This window comes from Neofelis nebulosa, chromosome 18 (genome assembly GCF_028018385.1).
Source record: "Neofelis nebulosa isolate mNeoNeb1 chromosome 18, mNeoNeb1.pri, whole genome shotgun sequence".
Classification (NCBI taxonomy): Eukaryota; Metazoa; Chordata; class Mammalia; order Carnivora; family Felidae; genus Neofelis; species Neofelis nebulosa.
The window spans coordinates 8158240-8185057 of NC_080799.1; the positions used below are offsets into that span (position 1 = coordinate 8158240).

At 51.2% G+C, this 26818-nt stretch overlaps 1 protein-coding gene across 2 annotated transcripts in view; it reads left to right on the top strand.

Annotated features, from left to right (window-relative positions):
- Nucleotides 1-26818, top strand: part of COL26A1 (collagen type XXVI alpha 1 chain) — a 165941-nt gene that overhangs the window by 44195 nt on the left and 94928 nt on the right. For both annotated transcript variants that reach the window (XM_058711070.1, XM_058711071.1), the window contains exon 2: nt 4683-4805. In XM_058711070.1, the coding sequence (XP_058567053.1) occupies nt 4683-4805 (123 nt within the window). The remainder of the gene's footprint in view (nt 1-4682; nt 4806-26818) is intronic.

Sequence of the window (26818 nt, forward strand, 5' to 3'; positions counted from 1 at the left end):
CTAAGACGGACCCCACACGGGAGCAGAGTGCCCGACACCAAGATTTCCTGCGATCGTGGTGCCTGGAGATGAACGGGGTTTTGAATTCCATCCGAAAAGGCCTGGATCCCTCTCTCCTTGTCTCTGCCTGCCTCCTTCGTTGTTTTTGGCCACGTTTTGATTTTGGGAAGCCATTTACAGCCCATTAAAAGATCAAATGTCTGGAGATGATGAATCGAGGCATTTGAAAATGTTTTGCAATTCACAGCTCATTTCCCTATAGAAAACCCCGACCCGGTGTGATTCGGAGATGGCTGGACGGCCTGTCTGTTCCAGGCGCCGGGGACGGATCTCGGGACGGAGCACTGTCCTTGGGTTGGTTCATCCCGAAGAGAATCATGCTGGGTGCCTGGGTGGCACTGATGCTCCTTGGTAGAGCTGGAGGAAGAGCCCGGACCGCTGACATCTCGCACGATTTCCAGAGCGAGCTGGCAGAAGGAGGAGTGGAGATTCGTACGGGGGAGGTGGGACCCTGCTGGTCCCCGGGGCTGGAAGGCTGGGTTCCCTTCCCAGCTCAGCCTCAGGTTTGAGCTGTGGGCTGTGAGGTTTAACTGGCCACCTACTTCTCCCATCTGCAAATTAGGAAGGTCAGTCTCTGGGCTCTCATGAACACTTGGGGTTTCAGGAGCCAGCCAGTCAGCGAGACTCTGGGTTAGGTAGGACCACATGATCTTCCCATCACTAACCTCAGTCTGCTCGTGTGGCCCTCACCATAACCTTGAAAAGTAGAATTTTTTTTTTAACTGAGGTTCAGAGAGGGGACGTCACTTGGCTCAAGTCACAAAGCAAGTTGATGGCGGAGCCATGTTTTGAACTAGGTCTCCAGGTGCCTTTGGGGAGAGGGATGGACTTTTGATTATTTCTGTGGTCTTTTTGACTGTGCAAATATTGCAATTTTCCTAGAAAATTGTCAAGATTTTGACTTTTTTCGATGCGAGGTCACGCATAATATTTATGTACGATTTTAAATCTGCGGAATTCTTTTCTTTGAAGAAACAAAACCACTTTGCTTCTTCATGAATCTGGTGCTGCTGCTAAGATCTAATTTCAGCTGATTGTAGATAATCTGTGTTGCTTTCCTTTCTCTAGCGTTTGGTATTTTGTCTGCATCCTGAGATTTCTGATGTTTCAGCACAGTATGTCTGTCTGTGTTCATCTTGCCTAGCACCCAGTGGGCTCTTTCTGTCAAGAACTCATGTCTTTGTTGAACTCTCTTTTCTCTTTCTTCATGTGTGTATTCCCCCTGCTCTCTCCAGTCTCCCATTCCAGAGCTACTAATCGACATAGGTTGGCACATAGTCTGTATTCTGGGTCTTTCCCCTTTTCTCCCGCATTTTCCATCTCCTTTTCCCCCTGCAGTACATCCTTGGAAAGTTCATGGCTTGGATTTCCGGCTCATCTGCTCTCTCTCTGGCTGTTTCCATGCTGGTTTTTCAGCCCATCTGTTGTGCTTTTGGTTTTTACCATCGTATATTTCATTTCCGAGCGATCTCATTTTTTTTCCCATTTCGTAATATTTTTCACAAGTGCACAATCCTCTTATCTCTTTGAGGACATTAATTATGTTTTAAAAAATTGTCTTCATCTGTTTGCTTTATGAGTTGTCTTTTCCTGAAGTGCGATTTATTGTCTGTTGAGCTGATCCCTTTCTTTCACGGTGCTGGCCTTTTTTCTGGAATAATTTGAGAATCATGGTATTTGGGGGTTCCCACTGGTTTGTCTCTTTTACTATTTATTGCTTTGTTGCCTCTTGGAGGGCTGGTAGTAGGTGCAGGGTAGAGAAGGAATGTGCAAGAATGCAGTTGTATAAACTCAAGAGGGTGGCGGTTTCTCCGGGGGGGCATCAGCTTTTGAGGGACCCACTTCCAACCACACCTGTGTCCTGGCAGGTGAACCCAATGCCTGATTCTCGACATCAGCAGGGGTAGGGATCAGGTCCTACCCATCTGACTCCTTGTACTGTGGTCCTCTGATAGTCACCTCTGGGTCCCTCCTCTATCGGACTAGCCACATCTGCTGCTCCTGAGTCCCTTTCCCTGTGTGTTTCTGGTTCCTCCTTCAACTTTGTTCTACTGACTTTTAGTTCCTCAAAATTTCTGGCTGAGTTTTATTTTTATTTATTTATATTTTCTGCTTTATTGAGTTATGATTGACAAATTTAAAAAAGCATGTATTTCCCCCCCCCATGCTTTAACCCCCCCAAAGGTATACAACATGATGACTTAATATACATATACATTGTAAAATGATTACTACAGATGATTAACATTCATCACCTCACATAGTTACCATCGTTTGTTTTGGTTTGTGGTGCAAACGCTTAAGATCTACTCTCCTAGCAAATTTCAAGTACCCTATTCAGTATAATTAACTATAATCACCATGTGCAGATTTAATCTGTATATTAGGTCCCGGAACTTACTCATCTTATAACTGCCAGTTTGTGTTCTTTGATAACATCTCCCCATCTCCCCTCTCCCCGCCCCCCCCCCCCCCCCCCCCCCCCCCCCGCCAACTCCTGGCAACCCCTGTACTACTCTGGTTTTTCTAGTCTCTGGTGCATGTGGTTTTGGATTCCACATGCAAATGAGATCACACAGCATTTGTCTTTCTGTGTCTGGCTTCTTAGCATAACATCCTCCAGGTTCATCCACGTTATCACAAATGGTAGGATTTCCTTCCTTTTTTTCCAATCTTTTTTTTTAAGCTTATTTATTTATTTTGAGAGAAAGAGAGAGCAAGCAGGGGAGGGGTAGAGAGAGAGGGGAAGAGAGAATCACGGGTAGGCTCTGCACTGTCAGCACAGAGCCCAATGGGGGGCTCGAACCCACGAACTGTGAGATCATGACCTGAGCGGAAACCAAGAGTCGGATGCTTAACCGACTGAGCCACCCAGGGACCCCGGATTTCCTTCTTTTTTTTATGGCTGAATAACATTCTGTCATGTGTGTGTGTGGTGTGTGTGTGTGTGTGTGTGTGTGTGTGTGTGTGTTCTAAATTTTCTTTGTCCATTCATTCATGGATGGACACTTCGGTTGTTTCCATCTTGGCTGTTGTGAATAATGCTGCAGTGAGCATGGAGTGCAGAGATCTCTTCCAGATACTGATATTGTTTCCTTTGGATATGTACCCAGAAGTGCAATTCCTGGATCCTATGGTAGTTCCATTTTTAATTTCTTTCAAGAACCTAGCAAAGTGGCTGCACCAATGTACATCACCATCAACGGCACACCAGGGTTGCCTTTTCTCCGAACCTTCACCAGCACTTGTTACCTTACTTCCCTTCGATAATAGCCATCCTAACCAGTGTGAGGTGACATCTCGTTTCGATTTGCGTTTTCTTGATGTTGAGTGATGTCGAGCACCTTCTCATATACTTGGTGGCCGTCGGTATGTCTTTGGAAAAATTTCTCCTCAGGTCCTTCTGGCCATTAAACTCAGATTATTTGTTTTTTTGCTATTGAGTTTTTTGAGTTCCTTGTATGTTTTGGATATTAACCCCTTATAAGAGATACGTTCTACAAAAATCCCAAAGCTCCCACAAAGGCATTTTTGTCCATGGCTGGCTGCCAAATTATTGTTACTGAGTGGGGTGGGGGGAGGGTGGCGGGTTGTGCGTGTGTGAGTGGGGGATCTCCTATCCACCATCTTGCTGATGTCCCAACAGGGGCTTGTTTTCAGATTTCCAGTTTCTAGGATCTGGGGATGGAGGGAGGAGACGGGAGTATGTGCTTTTCTGCCATCTGGATCCAATCTCCATATTGTTTGCGTATGTCCCTTCCTCCCCACTGCCACGCCCCAGCTCAGGCCTCTGTACCTCTTACACAGTGCACCAGAGGAAGTGCTCTAAACTCAGACCCGTGGGGCATTCCTCTGGCGAGTCCTTCAGTGGCTCCCAGCTGACTTCATGATAAGACCCACATCTAGCCTGGCAGGCACCGTGCCTTTCTCCTGGCTCCTCCCCTTCCTCCAACTTTTGGTCCACCTGTAAATTGCACTTGCTGTGGGCTGACTCTTACCTTTCGGTACTCAGGTGGTTGGCCTTTCTTAGGACTGGGGTCGGGTGCCCTACTGTGTTCCCATAGCTCCCTGTGCACGTCCTTTCATTGCACTTATGGCCCCGTGTTCCTGTGGGTTTTAATCATTTCCTTTTCTTAAAGGTTTTAATGTTTATTTGAGAGAGAGAGAGAGAGAGAGAGAGAGAGACAGAACGTGAGCAGGGGAGGGGCAGCGAGAGAGGGAGACACAGAATCGGAAGCAGGCTCCAGGCTCTGAGCTGTCAGCACAGAGCCTGATGCGGGGCTCAAACCCAAGAACCGTGAGATCATGACCTGAGCCCAAGTCGGATGCTTAACGACTGAGCCACCCAGGCGCCTCTTAATCATTCCCTCTTATTCTTCCTCACCAGAGTGGGATTTCTCTGTGGGCAGGGGTTGATTCTGAGCACTTGATGACAGGTATGATGCCAGGACTTGATGGCCAAAGGGTATGGCTACTCTCCCTTCCCCTTGGACCTGGTCCCAGGGTCTCAGTGGGCCCCTTATCCCACAGCCTCGTGGAGGGGCCCCTCCTCGGCCATCACGGCCTTTTGACCCGCAGTCAGCCCCTCAGTAATAACGTCACGACTGTTGCTTTCCCCACAGGCACTGGTGCCATCACACGGTGACGCGGACGGTGTCCTGCCAGGTGCAGAATGGCTCCGAGACCGTGGTCCAGCGCGTGTACCAGAGCTGCCGGTGGCCCGGGCCCTGTGCCAACCTTGTGAGGTAAAGGCTGTGGGGCTGGCCACCTGTGCTCTAACTTTCTGCTCCTTTGGATGAATCTGACCCCAGCACAAGCTGCTGGGGAGGGGGGTTGACGCTTGGAAACAAGAACTGAGTATGCATTTACGCAGCACCTTTTGTGGACAGACCATGGGGGGCGGGTGTGTGCGGGCCAGATGAAAGAGACACGCTTCCTACCCTGAAAGACCTTCGAAATCCAGGGGGCATTTGATGAGCAGAAGAGCACCATAGACAGCAAGTGGGCGAGGGGACAGGGGGTATGGAGAAGGACCCGTGAGACCCCTCTCAGCCCCGCCCCTGACTGCCCCCACTCTTCTCAGCTGTGCCTCTCACGGCTCCGCCCCTCACGGCCCCGCCCCTCACGGCCCCGCCCCTCACGGCCGCGCCTCACGGCTCCGCCCCTCACAGCCCCACCTCTCTTACAGCCCCCACCCACAGCCCTCAGGCAGCTCTCAGATTCATAGGAAGAGAGATCTGAATTCCTGGGGCCACATTCGAGGTCTCTGAGACCCCACCTCATCTGCCTCCTAGTCCTCTCCCCCTCCAGTCCCTTTTCTGGCTCCAGCTTCCTTTACTCTCCACTCCACACCTGCCCGGCCGTGGGTTTCTGCCTCGAAGACCCTTTGCCCCTCTCTGCCTGGGACCACCCTTCTCAAATTCCAAATCCCTGCCCAAACGAACAAAAAACCAGAAACAGACTCATACATACAGAGGACAAGCTAGTGGTTGCCAGAGTGGTATGGGGAAAATAAGTGCATGAGATTAAGAGTCACGGGGTGAAAAGCGCAGCATCGGCAATATAGTCAGCAATATGGGAATAACTCGGTATGGTGACAGACGGTGAAGACACTTATCATAGCATTTTGTGATGTATATAATTGTCCAGCCACGATGTTGTGCACCTGAAACTAGCTGTATGTCAACTACACTTCAATTAAAAAAAAAAACACTTTTGGGGCGCCTGGGTGGCTCAGTCGGTTAAGCGTCCGACTTCGGCTCAGGTCGTGATCTCGCGGTCCGGTCCGTGAGTTCAAGCCCCGCGTCAGGCTCTGTGCTGACTGCTCAGAGCCTGGAGCCTGTTTCGGATTCTGTGTCTCTCCCTCTCTCTCTGACCCTCTCCCATTCATGCTCTGTCTCTCTCTGTCTCAAAAATAAAGAAACGTTAAAAAAAATTTTATTTATTTATTTATTTATTTTTTTTTTATTTTTTTTTTATTTTTTTTTTTTCAACGTTTATTTTATTTTTTGGGACAGAGAGAGACAGAGCATGAACGGGGGAGGGACAGAGAGAGAGGGAGACACAGAATTGGAAACAGGCTCCAGGCTCTGAGCCATCAGCCCAGAGCCTGACGCGGGGCTCGAACTCACGGACCGTGAGATCGTGACCTGGCTGAAGTCGGACGCTTAACCGACTGCGCCACCCAGGCGCCCCCAAAATTTTTTTTTTTTAAAGAAAATAAATAAACTTAAAAAAACCCAAACTTTTACAGCAACCCCCTTTCGTGTCTGACCAAATATCTGGGTATTCTGGTCTAGCCAGAGTGACACAGATTAACCATCCCAGGGTCATCATAAATTGGGTGTGTTTTCATCACCAAGGATGGATGAGCCCAGGGGTCGGGGCCCTTGCCTGCACAGTGGTGCCCCCTACAGGGCTCAGCGTGCAGCCAATGCCCAGAATCAGCTTTGCAGCTGCTCTGCTGGGATCCACGAATGTGGCAGCGATTCTGGTCCTGGGCCACATAGGCTGCAGGGCCCGCCGGGGAGAGGGTGGCTTGTTTCTTTTCTAGATTTTTCATTCTACCTTTCATTGTTATTGCTGTCATTGTTATTAGGAAGAATGTGATATATACTCACTGTCCAAAAAAAAAAAAAATCCCAAATATTATAGAAATTGAGCATTGTTCCTCTCGAATTACACCTACATGATCCCATTATTAGTATTAACGGTACTTCTCCTCTGTGCCTCCTCTATAATGGACTCTGCTCCTCTTACACACATATATGCATTTTCTTAAACAAAGACCAGATGGTGTTCTTTTGTCCTGCAACTTGCTTCCCCCCAGAACAATATTTTGCAATCACTTCCCATACAGCCACCTCCTTTTTAACGGCTGTTAAAAGCCCCTTCGTTGCAGTGAAGCATCATCATTGATGCCCCTTGTCCTCAACTAATGGATATTTAAATTGGTTTCCTCGTTTTAACTACTACAGACTGTACTTCAGTCAGCATCATGATATGTATTTAACACTTCTACGTGTTTAAAAAAATTTTTAAAAAAAAAATTTTTTTTTTCAACGTTTTTTATTTATTTTTGGGACAGAGAGAGACAGAGCATGAACGGGGGAGGGGCAGAGAGAGAGGGAGACACAGAATCGGAAACAGGCTCCAGGCTCCGAGCCATCAGCCCAGAGCCTGACGCGGGGCTCGAACTCATGGACCACGAGATCGTGACCTGGCTGAAGTCGGACGCTTAACCGACTGCGCCACCCAGGCGCCCCTAAAAAATTTTTTTTAAGTTTATTTATTTATTTTGAGAGAAAAAGAGCATGAGTGGGGGAGGGGCAGAGAGAGAGAGAGAGAGAGAGAGAGAGAGAGAGAATCCCAAGCAGGTTCCTCACTGTCAGCACAGAGCCCAACTCGGGGCTTGAGTTCACGAAACTGTGAGATTATGACCTGAGCCAAAATCGAGAGTCGGACACTTTTACACATGTTTTTTTTAAAATTTTTTTTAATGTTTATTTATTTTTGAGAGAGAGAGAGAGAGACAGAGTGTGAGCAAGGGAGGGGCAGAGAGAGGGGGAGACACAGAATCCGAAGCAGGTTCCAGGCTCTGAGCTGTCAGCACAGAGCCGGACACGGGGCTTGAGCTCACAAACTGTGAGATCATGACCTGAGCTGAAGTCGGACGCTTAACCGACTGAGCCACTCAGGCGACCCCACTTTTACACGTTTTTAAAAAACATGCTTATTTTATTTATTTATTTTTTTAATTTTTAAAAATATTTATTTTATTTTTGAGAGAGAGAGAGAGAGACAGAGTGTGAGCAGGGGAAGGGCAGAGAGAGAGGAGACACAGAATCTGAAGCAGGCTCCAGGCTCTGAGCTGTCAGCATAGGACCCAACGCTGGGCTTGAACCCACGAACCATGAGATGATGACCTGAGCTGAAGTTGGACCCTAAACCGACTGAGCCACCCAGGCGCCCCTATTTTCATAATTTAAAGATTTTTTCATAATGTTTTAACAGTGGAGGTTCTTAGCTTGGGGTCCACATTATACACGAGTATGTTTGCAATTATTCCTTCTATAAAGCGAATGGCTAACTAAGTGGAGACATCCATTTTATTTTATTTTTATTTTTTATTTTGGGGGGGCAGAAGGGAGGAGGGAGGGGGAGAATCTTAAGCAGGCTCCACACTCAGCGTGGAGCTGGACGTGGGGCTCGATCCCATGATCCTGGGATCATGGTCTGAGTCGAAATCAAGAGTCGGACGCTCAACCAACTGAGCTGCCCAGGCACCCAGATATGTCCATTTTAAATTTTAAGAGAAAGGTCTGCTTTTAACTGCTGTGCTGGAGGGATGGCCAGTGGATCCATAAATGAATAAAAAGATGCTGACCCCCCCCACCTTTTCAGCAGAAGGCACAGAGGCCCCCCCCCCCCCCGCCCTTTCCTTAACTCCCCTGGGCCCCCAGGAGCTGAATTCCTGTGTCTTCCCTGCCTTTCTCATCAGCGGGAAGCCTCAGATGACCAGGTCACCACCTCTGGATCTTAGGAGCATCTTCTGAGAGAAGGGTCTTTGGAGTCTGGTCTGTAAGTGACCCCAACAGGGTGGACTTCGGCTCTCAGCTCAGTGTGAGGAATGGGTGCCCCGCTCTTCCAATAGGGAGGCCGGCCCCTGAGAAGCAAGGCTACACCCGCCTCAGTTCGAACGCCTGCATTTTGCTTTTTGTAGAGGGGAGCCAAGCTTGGGAACAGCTCTCTCCAAGAGATGGAATTTGGGACACTTGGGTGGTTCAGTCGGTTAAGCGTCCAACTTGGGCTCAGGTCATGATCTCATGGTTCATGGGTTCGAGCCCCACATCGGGCTCTGTGCTGACAGCTCAGAGCCTGGGGCCTGTTTCAGATTCTGTGTCTCCCTGTCTCTCTGCCCCTCCCCTGCTTGTGCTCTGTCTCTGTCTCTTAAAAATAAATAAACATTAAAAAGAATTAAAAAAGTGAGCCATCAGGATTCCTTAACTAAAAACCCTTGGGAGGACGGCTTTCTTCATGTCAAAATGATAAGTTATACTTTATAAAATACAATAAGGCATCTTTAAGAAAAGCCACATAAGCTAACTACTGAATCTCTGACCGCAACCGGACAAATTTCCCAAGTGATCACTAATTTTCACACCTGCCCTTTGCTTTAGGACTTCAGCAATTATCTGGACACTTTTCAGAAGCATCAGGGTCTGGTCCTGAGTGTGGGTGTTTAACAGGCCTTCGGAGAGTTCTCTCCCTCTCCTTGGCATTAGGAGCCGAGAACAGAATGTTCGGTCACATCAGACACACATTTCACACATTTGTCCTGCGCCTTCCCTTTGTTGAGTAAGACTTAATTCTCTTTCTTTAGAGGAATTCCGTATTTCTGCTCTCAATTGTCACTGCCACTGAAATTACCATTACTTGCTCAGGAATGAGGTGTTGACGTACGTTCCTCTCTCTCCAGTAACTCCTATCTGAGTTAGGATTGGGGTGCATCCCCTCAGTCTTTGGCCTTGGGCTGCCGGCTGGGCAGGGAGAGGAAGGACAGCCGGGTGTGGCGCTGTCACCAGCTCCCTGGCCACCCGGGGCACCGTGCGCGCTCCCATCCCGGTCCTGGGTTTGCTGGCTTCACGTATAAGAGGCATTGTATTTATAGTAGCTGCTCGCTGGTCTCTCCAGTGCCTCTGTCAGATCACGGTACTGCCCTGCCCCAAACCTTCCAGAAGCTTCCGTCTCTGTTATGGTGAAGTCTGTACCCCTCTCCACAGCTGATCGGCATCTCACATGACATGGACCCTGTTCCCCTCCTGACCCCAGAGCCCTCCATGGGCTGCCCTGTTCCTTGGGCTCTGTCCACATGTCCACATGGGCTCTGTCCACATGTCCACCCCGTCCTTCCTCAGGGCCTTCACATCTGCTCATTTTTCCACCCAGCCCGGTTTCAGCCTTGGAACAGCTGAGTCTCCTGACCTGATTCAGTGGCTTTCCTCCCTGGCACCTGTCACGTTCCAGCCCCTTATCCCGCTTTGTCTTAGCGCTGGTCACCGTGTGCAACAACACAGCGTCTGTTCTGTGCTCAAGATCAAAGGTGTCAGAACACTTTGAATTCCTGCACAGGGTGTGCGTGATGGTGAGAACTGTGAATAAGACAGTTTGTTGCGAAGGCAAGTCCTTGTCTTATAAACTGATCCACAAACTCGCCACTGGGAGATTGAAGCTCAGAGAGCAGAGTGACTTGCCCAAGGTCCAAAGGATAGTCACAAAGGGACACCTGGGTGGCTCAGTTAAGCATCTGACTTGGGCTCAGGTCGTGATCTCGCAGTTTGTGGGTTTGAGCCCCGTGTTGGGAGCTCGGACGGAGCCTGGAGCCTGCTTTGGATTCTGTGTCTCCCCCTCTCTCTCTGCTCCTCCCCCACTCATTTGCTCTGTTTCTCTCTCTCCCCAAAATAACTTAAACAACAACAAATTAAACAAAAAAAAAGAACAGTCACAAGGATCGAATTGGGTTTATAGGCCCCCAGAAGGATGCTCCTGAGATTTTATGACCCAGCCCCTTTCCTCCACCGAATAAGTACATGGTCACATCTGTCATCACTGCTGTGCGGGAGCAAGGTGCCCTGAGAGTGGAGCCAGAGATGGGGTGGGGACCCCCAACCCTGGGCTTCCCTGAGCTGGGGTTTTCTGTGAGGGGATTTATCCAGGTGTGAAACGGCCCAGGATTGTGTAGCTCTGTCCCAGTGCAGTTATTAAGCCAATAGTATTCTCGAGATCTTGGGCCCTGTGGACTTCACTCTCTGCCAGCTCCTGTGTGTCTGCCATGTCACTCTGCACGGTCACAGAAGGGTGGCAGCAGCTCCGGGCATCAACAACAGTCTCCCAAATAAAGGAGCCCGGGGACGTGGTGCACGGTTGCCTCCTATCAGAGGGCACTGTCTTTTCCAGGGCCCCCAGGCGGTTCCCCTGAGGTCTCACGGGTCAGGATTGGTCCTCTGAGCCTGGGCGTCCCTGACTCTAAAGTAGGGGCGGTAGAAGGCTTCCCCAGGGGGCTGTCGGAAGATGATGTGAGGCGGGCTTGTGAGAAGTGCCGTGGGCATGCAAGCCGGGGCTGGGCCATGGCTGAGCTCTGAAACAGATCCCAGGCGTATCGCCCTGGGAGCAGCCCTTAGTGGACGGCCAACCTCGTCACGCTCTGAAGCTGCGTTCTTCCCCCCCCCCCGAGGTTAGGATGGCAAACCGCGGCCGAGCGCCCCCCATAGCTGCCTTGTGTCGTGTCGTGTTGCTTATAGTCCCGGCTGCCCAGTGTGCCTTGACACGTTTCAACCTCAGCGTTCACGTAGAAGTTTCTAGGTTTCCGTATTTCTTGCCTCTGCCACCTCTGGAGCTGTGGGCGGTGCGGCGGCACCAGGCATGACCGGGACCCTGCCTGCCCCCACCCCCTGGGCCACAGAGCAGGGCTCCTGGGGCAAATGGACTTCCCACCCAGGCAAGAAGAACCCGTGTCCTGGCCCCTCCTCCAGCTGTTCCAGCCATGTTCCTCCTTGCGGGCAAGCGGCCCGTGGGGCCAGAGGGAGCCTAAGCCCCTCTTCTGGACCATTCTCTGGCCACCTGGGTAAATAGCCCCGAGGGCTTCCGGCTCGGCTCTGGCCTCTTCCCCGAATCTGGGGGACTGTGCGTGGTGGGCACACCCCGAAGCCCACGGGGCTGGCGAGGGTGGCTGTTTACAGGAGGGGCTGGCTTGGCTGGAGCTGGATGACGTGGGCTGGGTCTGCACACAGAGCGGGCGGTGGAGCCGGGGGTAGGAAGAGAAGGGGTGGGGGCTGGGGTCACTTGGTTCGTTTGTAAAAATGACGATAGGACCTGCCTCGTGGGAGGGCTTTGGGGATTCAGTGCTGAGGCGTGTCTAGGCCAGTGTTGGCCGTTACAAACCCCAGGACCTTGGTAGGACTCTGAAAGGAGGTACAAATGTCAGGTGAATGACGAGTGGCTGGTAAGAGAGCGCAGGAGCACGTTTCCTGCCCGAGGGCGGGGGGCACCTGCACTGGTGCCCCCCCTACTGCCCGTGGCTGCTCCGTGCCGGGTCTGTGCGGGGCCGTGGCGGGGAGAAGGGGTTTCTGCATTTCTGCGTAGTTGGATTTAGGGATCGGCATGGCTGTAATCCTTGGTGGGGCCTCTCTTGGCAGAAGGCTTGGAAGTCAGCATGTTATGTCATTACATCTTGATGACATTTTTATGACAAAAGTATGCAGGTGGGGGAAGGGAGGGTGTGGTAGTGTTCAGAATGCACTTGGGGACTGGCATGTGCCCCCAGTGCCTCCCCGGCCCCTACCCTCTCCCCCAGGAGCCCCACGCAGACCTCTTTGCTTGCATTTTTTTTTTTTCCCCGCTCAGCCCTTCCGGCAAATATTCACGGAGGGCCCTTACTGTGTGCCAGAGGGGAACGTGATGGAGAGTAAGACCAAGTCGTTTTCCCCATGGACTTTATATTCAGCGAAATATGAAAACGAGAAAAAATATTGCCTCGTAATGAGTGCGTCACCTTCAGATAGGGTGATGTGGCCGGGCACGGACTGGGGCTACTTCAGAGCAGGTAGGGGAGACACCCTGGGGGGATGATGTTGATGCTGAGCAAAGAGTGAGGAGAAACAGCTTCCATGTAATGATCGGGAAGGGTGGTCGGTGCAAAGGCTCTGAGAAAGGGAGGTCCCAGACGAAGGAACAGAGAGGAGGTCCGCGTCCAGGAGCAGAGCAACTGAGGAGGAGAGTATAGGCAGAGGCTGATCTCTGTGGGCTTAAGTTTGGCTTTGAGTCAGTGTATCGGGAAGCCATGGAGAGTTTTAAGTAGAGATGAGAAATGGTCTGATTGAGGTTTCTTTCTGATCAGCTTTTTATTTTGAGAGCAACGTCAATTCACGTGAAGTTGTAAGAAATAATACAGAGAGATTCCGTATGTTCCGTCTCTTTTTTGGATCCCGTGTACCGTTCATTCTATTCCTCTCAATGATGACATCTTGCAGAATGAGAGAACGTGTCACAACCAGCACATTGAGATACTGACATTAATGCAGTCAAGACACAGAATATTCTCTGCACCGCAGGACCCCGCATATTGCCCTTCTGAAGCCACACCCACTCTCCTCCTGCTCCCCAATGCCTCCCAAATCCCTGGTAACCACCCATCTGTTCTCTGCCTTTAAAACTTTGCCATTTCAGGGCGCCTGGGTGGCTCAGTGGGTTAAGCATCTGACTTCGACTCAAGTCATGATCTCACGGTTCGCGGGTTCGAGCCGCGCTTCGGGCTTTCCGGTTCCTTCAGATATTTGCGTGAACACAAGTTTTCATTTCTCTGGGCAGATGCCCACGAGTGCAATTGTTGGGTCTTTTGGTGGTTGTGTGTTTAGTTTTTCTAAGAACCTGCCAAACTGGTTTCAGGGTGGCTGTACCATTTTACATTCCCACCAGCGGTGTCTCACTGACCCAGATTCTCTGTTTCCCTGCCGGCATTTGGTGTTATCACTCTATTCCATTTTAGCCATTCTGTGTAGTGTCTTTCACTGTGGTTTTTAGTTGGCGTTTCTCTAATGGCTAATAATTGTTTCATGTGCTTATTTGCCAGGTGTATATCCCCTTCGGCGAAATGTCTTTTCGTGAAATGATCTCATTGGATTGTTTTTGTTTGTTTGCTTTACTGTTGAGTTTTGAGATTTCCTTATATATTCTAGATACTAGTCCATTGTCAGATATGTGGTTTGCAAATATTCCCCCCCATCTCTGTGGCTTCTCTGTCCATCTCCTTACCCGTCTTTTGCAAAGCAAAATGTACCTTTCAACGAAGTCCAGTGTGTGAGTTTTTACTTTTACGGATCATGCTTCTGGTACCAGGTCTCTGAACTCTTTGCCTTGCCTTCGATCCTGGAGATCTTCTCCTATGTCTTCCTCTAAAAGTTTTTCAGTTTTGTGTTTGACATTTAAGTCCACGATCCATTTTGAGTTAATTTTTGCACAAGGGGTGATGTTTAGGGCAAGGCTAATTTTTTTTTTTTGTCCGTGGGTATCTGATTGTTCCAGTACCATTGCTGAGATGGCCGCCTTCCTTTCTTGGACTGCTTTTGCGTGTTTGTTAAAAATCATTTCGGGGGCACCCGGGTGGCTCAGTCGGTTAAGTGTCCGACTCCTGATTTCGGCTCACGTCGTGATCTCACAGTTTATTGAGCTCTGCACTGACAGCACGGAGCCTCCTTGGGACTCTCTGTCTCCCGCTCTCTCTCTGCCCCTCCCCTGCTGGCACTTTGTCTCTCAAAGTAAATAATAAAATAAAATGTAAGAGTATCATTTGGGTATATTTGTGTTGGTCTAAGTTCTCTATTCTGTTCCGTTGATAATACGCGTCTACAGGTCCGTGTCAATACCTCTTGGTCGTGCTGTTGCTGTGTAATGAGTCTTGAAATTGGAGAGGCTGATTTTGTTCCCACTTCCTTCTTCCTCTTCAAAATTGGCTTAGCAACCTTAGTTCCTTTGTCTTTTCATATAAATTTTATGATAATCCGGTCTGTAGCTACCAAAAATCTTGATGCGATTTTTGCAGGAATTACATTAAACCTTTACATGCACTTGGAGAGAATTATTATCTTACTATGTTCAGTCTTCCAGTCCAGGAATATCGTATGTCTCTCCATTTATTTGGATTTTTTTTTTTTTTTTTTAGTTATTTCATCTTTCATTGCTTTCTTACAGTTTTTGGCCTACGTGCTCTGTTTTTTCATTTAAAAAAAATTTTTTTTTTTTTTTTGGAGTGATTGTAAGTAGTGCCTTTTGGTAAAACTGATAAAATTGACTTTTCAGTTTCAATATCCTTGTGTTCATTGCCAGTATATATCAATGCAATAGATTTTTGTGTGTGTTTATATTGTATCCTCTGACCGTGTTGAGTTCATATGTTAGTTTTGGGCATTTTTCTGTAGATTCCGTGACACTTTTTTTCTTCAGACAATCATGTCATCTGTAAGTAGCGACTGTCTTGTTTCCTCATTTCAGATCTGTGTGTCTGTCATTTTCTTTCTTTGCCTTTTCTCTGGCCAGAACTGCCGGCACTCACTGAGTAAGAGTGGAGAGAACAGAGAGAATGCTTTGTTCCCAGCTACAGGGGGAAAGCCTTTCACCAGTAAGTATAATGTTAACTGCAAGGATTTCGTGGATGTTCTCTATCAAGCTGAGGAAATTCCCTGTATTACCATTTTTTTCCTGAGGGTTTTCATCATGGGCACTGATTTTTGTCAATATATTTTTTTGCACTGATTGACATGATTCCGTGATTTTTTTTTTTAATTAATTTTTATTTATTTTTGGCAGAGAGGGAACGTGCATGAGCTGGGAAGGGGCAGAAAGAGAGGGAGACAGAGGACCTGAAGCAGGCCCTGTACTGAGAGCAGAGAGCCCAACATGGGGCTTGAACTCATGAACTGTGAGATCATGACCTGAGCCGAAGTCGGATGCTTAACAGACCAAGCCACCCAGGCGCCCCTATGTGATTTTTAATATGGTGATTACGTTGACTCATTTTGGGATATTAAACCTACATGGCATCCTTGGAATAAACCCCACTTGGCCATGGTGTATAATTTTAAAAAATATATAGCTGAATTCTACTTGCTAATATTTTGTTTGAGGATGTTTATGTCTGTATCCATGATGGATATTGGTCTGTGGTTTTCTTGTTTTCTACTGTCTTTGTCTGACTTCGGTATCAACGTCTCATAAAATGAGTTAGGATGTGCTCCTTCCTCTTGCATTTTCTGGGAGAGGATGTGTAGAATTGGTATTAATTCTTAAACGTTTGGTAAAATTCTCTGATGAAAACATCTGGGTCTGGTGATTTCTTTTGAAGGGGTTTTTAAGCTACAAATGCAAATTCCTTCATAGTTATGGCGCTATTTAAATGACCTATTTCATCTTGAATGGGGTAATTTGCATTTTTCAATGGGGTAATTTGCGTTTTTCAATGGCTTGGTCCGTTTCCTCTAAACTGTTAACATTTACATGTGTAGTGATATTACCTGTTTCATTCCTGAGATTGATAATTTGTGTCTTCTCTTGTTTTTCCTTTGTCAGTCTTTCTAGAGTTTGGCCATCTCATTGGTCTTTCTGGAGAACCAGCTTTGGGTTTCACTGATTTTTCTCTGTTGTTTTTCTGTTTTCAATTCCATTGCTTTCTGCTCTTATCTCTACGATGTCTTTTTTCTGCTTGCTTTGAATGATTTTTCTCAACTTTCTGGAAGTTCCTGAGATGGACTGGTTTAGGTTTGGAGAAGATCGCTGGCTGTCGTGGGGAGAATGGGCACAGGCAACTGCGAGGTGATGGGGGCTCACGCTAGGACAATAGCTGGGGAAGTGGAGAGAAGTGGCTGGATTCAGGTGTCCTGAAGCTGCGATAACAAGAATCTGATCACGGAGCGGCAGGGGGCAATCGGGAACAACCCTAAATGTTTGGTTTGAGCGGCTGGTTGGCTGTGCATGCCCTTCATTAAGCTGAGGACACTCAGGGGTGTCAGCCCTAAGAGGTGGAAGCCGGCAGCTCTGTTATGGCCAACTGAAGCTTGAGATGCCCATGGGGCATCCGTGGAGGGCGGGGGGGGGGGGGCGAGTAAGAGGTTGAGTGAAAAGCCCAGGGCACCAGGAAGATTCCGGGGCTCGGGCCATAGTGCATTTCATGGATTCTGAGACGCCATTGGTAGGAAGAACTATGTTATCTTACCATCCCTGAGACTTAAACCCATTAAATGATAGCACACCATCAACTGTAATGTATCCAGTATCCGCCATGTTGAACTGTAACAATGCTTGCATGTTGGACCCTAGGAGATGTGGTGATTGAGGATCGAGAGCATGTAGACCGTGTTTGAAGCTGCAGGATTGGAGGTGGACTTGGGGATGACCAGATGGAGAAGGGGTGCTGCTTCCTGAACATTCCGGGCACCCCAACCTCAGAGGCAAGGCTAAGGAAGACGGGCTGGCTAATGAGGTGAGAGGGAGCAGCCAGGGCAGAGGGAGGATCAGAGAAACCAGGTGCTCCAGGAGGTGAGTTTCAGGAGGGAGGAGAAGAGGGAGAGCCCAAGTCTCCCAAATGTTCTGGGAAACCTGTTAGGATGAGGCCTGAGAACGCATTAGAATTGGCAATGTGGGGTGGCTGGGACCCCGGCAAGTGCAGTTTTGAGACTGGTGGGGGATGGAGGTCATGATGGCTCCGGCCGAGGAGCAAAATGAAAGGCGAGAAGTTTCAAGAAGTTCTTGCCGGGAAGGGAGCATAGATGGGGCTGGGAAGCTGGGGGCAGCACAGGATCAAGGGAGGGATTTTGCTTGTTTCTTTTTTCTTTTCTCTTTTTTTTTTTTAAGTTTGCTTATTTATTTTGAAAGAGAGAGCAGGGGAGGGGCAGAGAGAGAGGGGCATAAGAGAGAATCCCAAGCAGGTTCCATGCTATCAGCACGGAGCCCGACGTGGGGCTTGAACTTACGGACTGTGAGATCATGACCTGAGCCTAAATTGAGTCGGAGGCCTAACCAACTGAGCCACCCAGGCACTCTGTGTCTTTCTAAGACGGGAGGTACAGGAGCATAGTTGTAAACTGTGAGCTGCCAGGAACGGTCCCACAGAGAGGGAAGAGTGGCCGCACGGGAGGGCAGAGGGCCGCCGAGAAGCCCAGAGCCAGCGAACCTGCAGCAGGAGGGGAAGGGGGGCCTTGTCAGAGCGGCACAGCAGGAGAGGCCGTCACCCCTGTGGGTTCACCCATGTGACGCTGAGAGGGTCTGAACTGGGGGCGACTCTACCAACTCACGAGGGCCTCGATGGCAGGCCCACGATGTTCCCGGTATCCCCAGGGCTCACCGCGAGGTCCTGCACACTGAGACGCTCCGCAGTGTCCATTAAAGGAACGCATCCACCTTCTTGTGGGAGGAAAACAAAATTTAATACAGCTGCGTCCCGTGGGGATTTTCCCATTCTGTGATTTTTCGTATGTTGGATTTCTGTGGCGTGTGTGTGTGTGTGTGTGTGCACGTGCATGTGCGTGATGGAGGTACCTGTCTGTAATGTTCATAGACAAACACGAGGCCCAGAGGACCACGCCAGGCGCCCAGTGAGTCGGCAGCTGGTGTGCAGAGAGCGCCAGGGGGATTCCCCCGCCAGGCCGCCAGGCCTGGTCTCACTTGGAGGAACCCCCTGCTTCAGGGTTCTAAGATCTTGTGTTTCATCGTTCAGTCGTTTGTGTGGAACTGATGGAGAACCTGAGAGCAGGAGTTAGGGTGCAAAAAACCGTGGCCCCTCTCTCACAGAAGTTGCGTGTGTATATGTGGGGGGGGCACCCCTCGATGAGGGACCATCAAAGACTCACAGCAGTGGCGTCCCTGATATGAGACCTGGTCCTGGGGTTTCCCTGGGGGAATGACATCGGAGCAGAGATCTCGGGGATGAGGGGATTTCACTAGGGACTCGTGCGGGGGAGGGGAGAGGGGGGAGGAAATAGCCTGGGGGGGGGGTGCCTTCTCTAGCTTAGCTCCACAGCGAGGGGTCGAGTGCCGAGACTTCCCTGTGAGAGGAAGGCAGAGGGGACAAGCCAGGCCTCTCCTCTCTGTGCCTCAGCTTCTCTTCCTGGGAAATGAGGATATAACCCCTGTCTTGCTTTGGGGTGGAAACCAGACCCCTGGCTGTGAGCCCCCGGGGCAGCTGCTGGAGGGGGCGGGCCAGGCCCGGGGCCTGCCAGACAGATTTGGAACACCTAGCCCCAGGGACTCCGGGTGGGGGGCTGGGGGTTCAGTTTTCCGCGGCCTGGCTTCTCCCTGGCCCCTCGGAGCTCTTTGATGGCCTTAGAGTCAACCTTTTCCAGATGTGCTGAGCGGAGGGGTTTGCCGGAACTCTCCGGGGCTTCATCGGCCTCCTTCGTTCCCCTCCACCAGACAGACGGCCCCCTGCCAGCCGGCCTCCCCCCTCTGGCTGGGTTGCCTGCTGCCTGCTAGGCCTTGTGAAGTCCCGGACTTAGTACTCTCTTAAAACACGGCCTTTCTTCCCCGCCTCTCCTCCTCAGCCAGCCTGTGTGGATGGAGAAGCTCGGGGAGGCCGACCCCCGCAGCGTGGGGCTCGTCTGGGCTGCGTCCCCCTCCCCCGCCACGACTCCCCAGTGGACCGTGGGCCTGGGCTGTCGTGGGAGGGGAGGCCTGGGCGGAAGACATTGCCCACTGGGCCCGCTGTCCCTTGCGTCTGGCACTTAAGAATGACTAGCTTGGATGTGGAGGAGGCCAGAGGCTGGAAACCCCCTCCTCCCGCCTCGGAACTGCGGTGGGACAGCCCCTTCCCTCCCACCGGCCCGCTGCTATTAATCAAGAGATTAATAATCTCCTGCCTCCCTTTCTGAAACCCCCACTCCCATTTCCTGTTGAGTCTCCAGCCTGTCTCGGTACCTCCCAGTCTGGTCCTCCCCGTGGTGGTCCCTGGTAAGGAAGTGGGGCCAGGAGCCTGCAGCCGAAGTGCCCAGCTGGGGGGGGGGGGGGCAGCGGCGCCCCCATGTGAGGTCTCGGGGCTGGCGATGCTCAGATGATAGCCCTGTGCTGGCACACACTGAGGGACCTCCTGATGCTTTGGGGACCCCACCCATCTTTGGAGGCCAAAGAGCCATGGCCTCCACTTACACACCTCCAGTGACGGGCACCTCACCCCTCCTGGGATCCTGTTCTTCAAATGCCCTTTCACATGACCTTGTGCACCCAGGGCCACCTTTGGGGAAACACGGGATACATCTGCCCCCTTTGCAGAGGGTAGTCATTGAGGAGCTCATGACTTCAGCCCTCTGTACTTGCTGAGAGGCTCTTGGGGGACCCTTCTCCATCTGCTCACAGTGGGGGCAGCTTCCTGCATGGCTGCCCACATAAGAACATGCGGCCACAGGTGGGGTGTCTCTAGGCAGATCTGACCACCACACTCCTCGGTGCCACGGTCCCTGGGTGGCTTCCCCATAGCTGGGAGGGGTGGTCTCCTAGCCGGTGCACAAGGCTGTCTGTTGAGGGCCAGGAAAACCACATCAAGTCTTCTGTTTATTTTTTAATCTATAAAATAAGAGTGAAATTCAGCTCTACTGATTTTTAATATATGCCAAGACAGCATGTAATACACATGTATAGACATGTATGAATTAACATGGATAGATATATTAAAAATTTTTTTAATGTTTATTTTTGAGAGAGGGAGAGAGAGAGAGAGAATGAGCAGGGGAGGGACAGAGAGAGAGAGAGAGAGAGAGACAGACAGACAGACAGACTCAAGCAGGCTCCAGGCTCTGAACTGTCAGCACAGAGCCCGATGCGGGGCTTGAACCCACAAACTGTGAGATCATGACCTGAGCCGAAGTCGGACACTTAACGGACCGAGTTGCCTGGGTGCCCCAGTTAATATGTGTATATGGCGGGCTCGAACATATTTTGCTGGTCAGGAGATGCTCTGGAAGGCCTAGCCAACATCAGCCACTGTGGTCTCCACGCGCCCAGGCCAGACTCCTTGCCGGCTTTGGGGGCTTTCACAGCCGCCCTGCCTGCTTCCCAAATGCACCAGATCTCATCCCAAACCACCTCCTGTCTCTCCTGCCTCCTCGCCTTCTCAGCTCAGCGGAACTTCCTCAAGCGTTCTACAACGTAGGGAGACTTTTCGGGCCCCTCCCGGTGGAAGTGGCCCTGCCCTGCCCGCCCCATCCCTGCCGGCCGTCAGTTTCCAGCGATGTCCCCCACCCGACACCCTGAGCAGCTCTGCGGAGCTGTGGTGTCGTGGCTGGCATTGCAGTTGCCATCTGGTACGCCATCCGTTGTTTCTTTCATTCTACCAATTTTTATTGAGCGCACAGGACGTGCCCTACCCTGAGCTAGGCCTGGGGAACAGCCAGCGGCTTTAGTAGAGGGGACAGGCATCAGATGAATACACGGGTGGTGGTAAGTGTTTGGAAGACAAGTCAGAGTTCTATGACAGTATAAACCGAGGGGACCCAGCCTGCGGTGGGGTGGTTGTGACTGAGAGCAGGCTGGTCAAGGAGGCCCTCCCAGAGGAGGCGTCACGTTTTCCCAGCCTGGGGGGCCGTGCCGGACTTCGTGGGTGTCTCGGGCAGAGGGAACAGTAGGTGACAAGCTCTGACACGGCCAGGAGCTCTGGGGGTTCATCAACTCAAAGGCCGATGCTGCTGGGGGTCCCCAGAGGGGTCAGAGATCGGTGAGCGGGGAGGCAGCCAAGGTGGATAGCGGCCAGATCTGGGAAGTCCACGTGGTCATCCGAAGGATTTGGGTTGTGTCCTAAGATTAAAGAGAAGCCGGGCAGGTTTATGGAGGAAGTTTGTGCTTTGAAAACTGGAGCTTGTACGGAGGCTGGAGGAGAGGGGGTGGGTGTGGAAGCTGGGCGCCCATTAGGGGTCATGGCCGCCTGCTGGGAGGGTGGTGATGGAGGCTGGACTGGGGTGGGTGGGGGGCAAGCGGTGGGCAGGTAGGACCTACCTGGTGGAGGTTGAGCTCTCAGGGCCCTGACATGGGGGGAGCACAGAGGGGGAGAGTCAAAGTCCTCGTGGATATTTGAGTAACAACCCCCAGGGGAGTATGTATTCTGGAGTTTGCTGGTGAGGGAAGCCCCAGGATCCGCCCATCAGAGGGAGCAAATCCGAAGAGGTCAGAAGTCCCTAAATTTGGGTCATCTTGGAAAAAACAATAACCCAGAACTGGTGAGGTGGGAGACACCCCATGGAGACTCTAAATTGCGTTTAGAGAATTTCAAGGTAAGAAGGGACCTTTGAATCTGTGGCATCCCAGCCCAGACTTCACAGAGGGCTCAGAGAGGCCGGGGCTCACTCAAAGCTCCTAGAGGGACAGAGATGCGTTGGAGTGAACTAGAAACAAAGCAGCCAGAAAGCCCCGTGTTTATCTTGCCTGACTGCATGTTTGATCCCCTCGGGCCAAGGCAGCCTGGGCTGTCCTTGCGGGGGCCACCCTGTGCACATCTGCAGCATCTCCCTCCCTGTATCCGGATCTCGGCTGGGCCATCTGACCTCTTGGATGCATTGGGGTGGGAGGTGGGGGGGCAGCCAATGAAAAGACGGGCCCTGGAGCGTATACAGTCTAGCGTGGGGAGCGGGCTCATCCACATCCTGAGGGCGCAGGCCGACTGGGGGCTCCACACAAGCTCGGGCGGGGACTGTGTCCTCATCCACAAAACGGGACAGTGATACAGGACCAGTGGGCCAAGCATCCGGTGTTCGGCAGATACAACTCCCTTCCATCCCTCTTTCTTTTCTGAGCCAGTTTTGGCACCAGTAAAGTGGGCATGTATGGAGAGCATTTTCTGTGGACCAGTGAGGGACTTCTCCTCCCTCAGCCCGTGCCCATAGCTGTGTGGCCTTGGATGCCTGTTGGCCAGCAAGCTCCAGGAGGACCGTCACGTCATGGGAGCCAGACCCCCAGGCAGTCGGTGGGTCCAAAGTGTTGCCCACTTACTATGTGACAGGCACAGACAAGGGCCTTGCCCTCCTGGAGCCCGTGGCGTGGCAGAGACACAGGCATCAGTTATGAGTCAGGAATGCAGTTTGTAACCTGGGGGAAATGCTATGAAGGCAGGGCACAGGGACACAGGGCACAGCCGGGAACGCTGATGTGGTCAGAGGCCTTAGGAGGGCTTCCTGGAGGAGAGGGCCTTTGAGATGGGGGTGGAGGGGACTGGGCCTTAACTAGGTAACAGAGAGAGAAAGAGAGAGAGAGAGCACGCACGAGCGAGCACCCCTTAAGTGATTCGGAAGGCCAGTATGGCTGGAAAGCAGGAACGAGGGACTTAAGGGTCAGGGGCCTGGTGGATGCCAGGCCAGAGCACGCAGGGCTCGTGGACCATGGTGTGGACTTCGTTCTCCCCTCCAGTGGACACCTCAGCACTACAGAGTCAACAGGCTGGAGGGCCATCTCCACCTGGGGGAGAATCGGGCCCCAGAGGCCAATCTGGTTTCTCTTCCTCCCGCATCCATCCGGGAGTCGTTAAAGCCCTGGTGGTGGGGGTCGCTCCCGGGTCCACGTGGCCCCCGCCCAGGACCTCATCCTTGGGTCGTCACATCGCCTCCAAGGAACAGGCCTGCCACCACCACCTGGATGGTGGGGTGAGCCCTGTGCAGGGGTGCAGCCTCTTCTGGGGAGCCCTAGGGTAGCCGGGTTCTCTGCAGGAGCGCAGGCGACCCCGAGTGAGACCGACCTCAAGAGGTTCAGCGAAGTCTGTGAACGCTGGGATTATTGCTGTTTGTCTGATTGTGGGGGCGGCCTGGGGGCTGATCTGATTTGAAAGGGATTGCTCCCTGGGGTGAGGGATGGGAGCAGGGCGGGAGGTGTCTCTGCCCCTTGGGAACAGTCTTCAAACAGCAGCAGAAGGTAGAGTTGCCCCCTTACCTCACAGAGGCAACTGTCCCAATGTGACAGTTGTCACATTGTTTATTAGGTTTCTAAGACTTACTTGTCTTATAACTAAAAGTTTGTACCCTTTATCAATCTCTTCCTCTTTCCCCCACCTCTTAGCCTCTGCTAACCACCCTTTTTAAAAAAATTTTTTTAGCTTTTATTAAACCATTTTTTGTCATGCTTATTTATTTTTGAGAGACAGTGAGAGGGACAGAGTGTGAGCGGGGGAGGGGCAGAGAGAGACACAGAATCCGAAGCAGGCTCCTGGCTCTGAGCTGTCAGCATAGAGCCTGACACGGGGCTCCAACCCATGAGCCGTGGGATCGTGCCCTGAGCTGAAGCCCCATGCTTAACAACTGAGCCCCCCAGCCGCCCCCCTGAATTCCACTCTTTTGATGATGTTGTTCCGTATACGAGATCATTCATTTTTGTCTTTCTGTGTCTGGCTTTTTTCACTTAGCATAATGTCCTCCAGGCTCATCCAGGTTGTCACATACGGCATTTCCTCCTTTTTTGTGGCTGAATAATATTCTATCGTGCGTGTGTGTGTGTGTGTGTGTGTGTGTGTCTAATTTCTTTATCCATTCATCTGTTCATGGACACTCCAGTTGTTTCTATGCCCTGGTTATTGTGAATAATGCTGCAGTGGACAATGGGGATGCAGAAACCTCTTCGAGATACTGATCCGATTTCCTTTGGATAAATACCCAGAAGGGGGATTGCTGGGTCACATGATAATTCTATTTTTAATAATCTGAGGGACCTCCAAATGCCTTTCCACAGTGGCTGCTCCAATTTACATTCCCACCAACAGTGCACGAGAGGTCCCTCTTCCCCACATCCTTATCAACACTTAGTATCTTGTCTTTTTCTGTTTTTTAGGAGAGAGAAAGAGGGAGAGAGCGAGAGGGGAAGAGGGGCAGAGGGAGAGATAGAGTATTTTTTTTTAAAGTTTATTTATTTTGAGAGAGGGAGAGAGCAAGAGAGCGTGCAAGTTGGGGCATTTATTTAATAGACAGTCCTTGAGTTTGGGAAGCCCAAGATCAAGGTTATGGAGCAGAGAAGATCGGCATTGGACTGGTAGGCTGAGTAGAGAAAATCTGCCCTCCCCCATGGGGGTGAGCGTCATCCAATCCGTTGAAGGCCTGGACAGAACACAAAAGACAGAGGAAGGGCCCATTTACTCTCTTCTGGAGACATCCATCCACTCGCACCCTTGGACATCAGCGCTCCTGGTCCTTGGGTCTCGGGACTCGAACTAGGACTTACACCCTCGGCCCCCTGGGCCTCCCTGGGAGCCACGCCACAGGCTTTGCTGGGCTTCCAGCTTGCAGATGGCAGACTATGGGACCGCTCAGCCTCCATCGTTGCGTGAGCCAACTCCTATAAATAAATCTCTGTCTGTATGTCTCCATGTAGGCCAGTGGTTCAGCTGCTCTGGAGAGCCCAATGCAGCTACTGTTTTCAATTATACTAACGGCCGTGAAGCTATTCCTGGGTATCAGTTGCCCCTCCCGTCTATGAAGCCCTCCCCAATACAGCGTCATCTGCTTCGTCTTCAATAGTCGCATCAACAAGTAACTGATAGGGGCGCCTGGGTGGCTCAGTCGGTTGGGCGTCCGACTTCGGCTCAGGTCGCGATCTCGCGGTCCGTGAGTTCGAGCCCCGCGTCGGGCTCTGGGCTGACGGCTCGGAGCCGGGAGCCTGCTTCGGATTCTGCGTCTCCCTCTCTCTCTGCCCCTTCCACACCCCCTCAAAAATAGACAAACAAAAAAAAAAAAAAAGGAAAAAAGAAAAATAAAATAAGTAACTGGTAAGAGGAAATGCAAATCAAAGCCACAATGAGATTATCACCTCACACCTGTTAAGATGGCTACTATCAGTAAGACAAAAGATATAGGGGGGCGCCTGGGGGACTCAGTCGGTTAAGCGTCTGACTCTTGATTCCGCTCAGGTCGTGATCCCAGGGTCATGGGATCGAGCTCTGCGTTGGGCTCCACACGGGGCATGGAGTCTGCTTAAGATTCTCTCTGTCCCTCTGCCCCTCTCCCCTGCTTGCTCTCTCTCTCTCTCTCTCTCTCTCTCTCTCAAATAAATAAATAGTATTAAGCTAAACACTAGATTTATGTATTTTACTGCATGTAAATTGTACTTTAATAAAAACATTCCATTCCAGTGTGAGGCATGAACTCCCCACTTCGCTTCAAAGCACTTAGCGCTGCCCGTGCTTATACGTTATATAACGTATAACGTCATCGCGTGTGTGCTGATGTGGCAGAGAGGACCCGTGCTTGCATTCCCATTGTCTGGCACATGGCAGGCTCTTGGCATGTACCTGCTGAGTTCACGGATGAGTGTCGGGTTCAAACCAGTCTCTGTGCAAATTGCTGTGGGGGGGCTCAGGTGGGAGCCTGTGGACGCTGGCCAGGAGCGGGGGTGCTTCACAGAGGAGGACAGGACATTTGAGTCATACCCTGAAGGCTCTTGGGAATTTATCTCAGGCAGAGTAAAGGAGGAAGGGCAGGTAGACAGAGGGGCCTGCACGTGCAAAGGCCCAGAGGCAGGAAGAGTGGGTTGTGCAGCCGTGGTAGGAGCCCTGGCTGATGGTGGCAGGCAGGAGGAAGGGAGCATAGAAGGTAGGAGCGTCTTCTTTACTGACCTAAAGAGCTTAGTCTGTGGGAGCCATGGGAGGTTTTGAGAGAGGGCAGTCACGAAATTGGATCTGTGTTTTAGAAAGATCACTGGGTTTGCAGAGTGGACCTCAGTGGAAGGGCTGGGCGGGGGGGGGGGGGGGGGGGGGGCTAGCCCAGCCTGTGCCCAGGCTGTGAACACTCCTGCTGCCTAGGGCCGGCAGGTGAGACCTGAGGGCTGGTGAGGCAGCGCCACCTACTGGTGCTCCTGGACTTCACAGGCCGTCTGGTTCCTTCTGGTTCCTTCTGGTCCCGGGGTGGGGGACAGGCCAGCCCATGGCCCACAGAACCGAGGGCAGAAAGACACCCTCTCTGGAGCGGGAGCGTTCCCTCTAGTTCAGAGCCCGAGATCAGGATCTTGTGCAGGGAGGAAAAATGTTCCCTCGAACGAACACAAATTGTAGTTTCTGCTACCTTGTAGCAGCGTGACCTTGAGAAAGTTACTTAACTTCTCTGTGCCTCAGTTCCCTCATCTGTAAATTAGGATTAGTAACAGTATCCACCCGTTGAGATTGTTATGAGCTGGCGAATGTAAAACACTCGGAACAGTGACTGGAGCGTGGCAAACACTCAAAGCTCTTACGAGATTTATTCTTGTGTTATCATCATGGTCA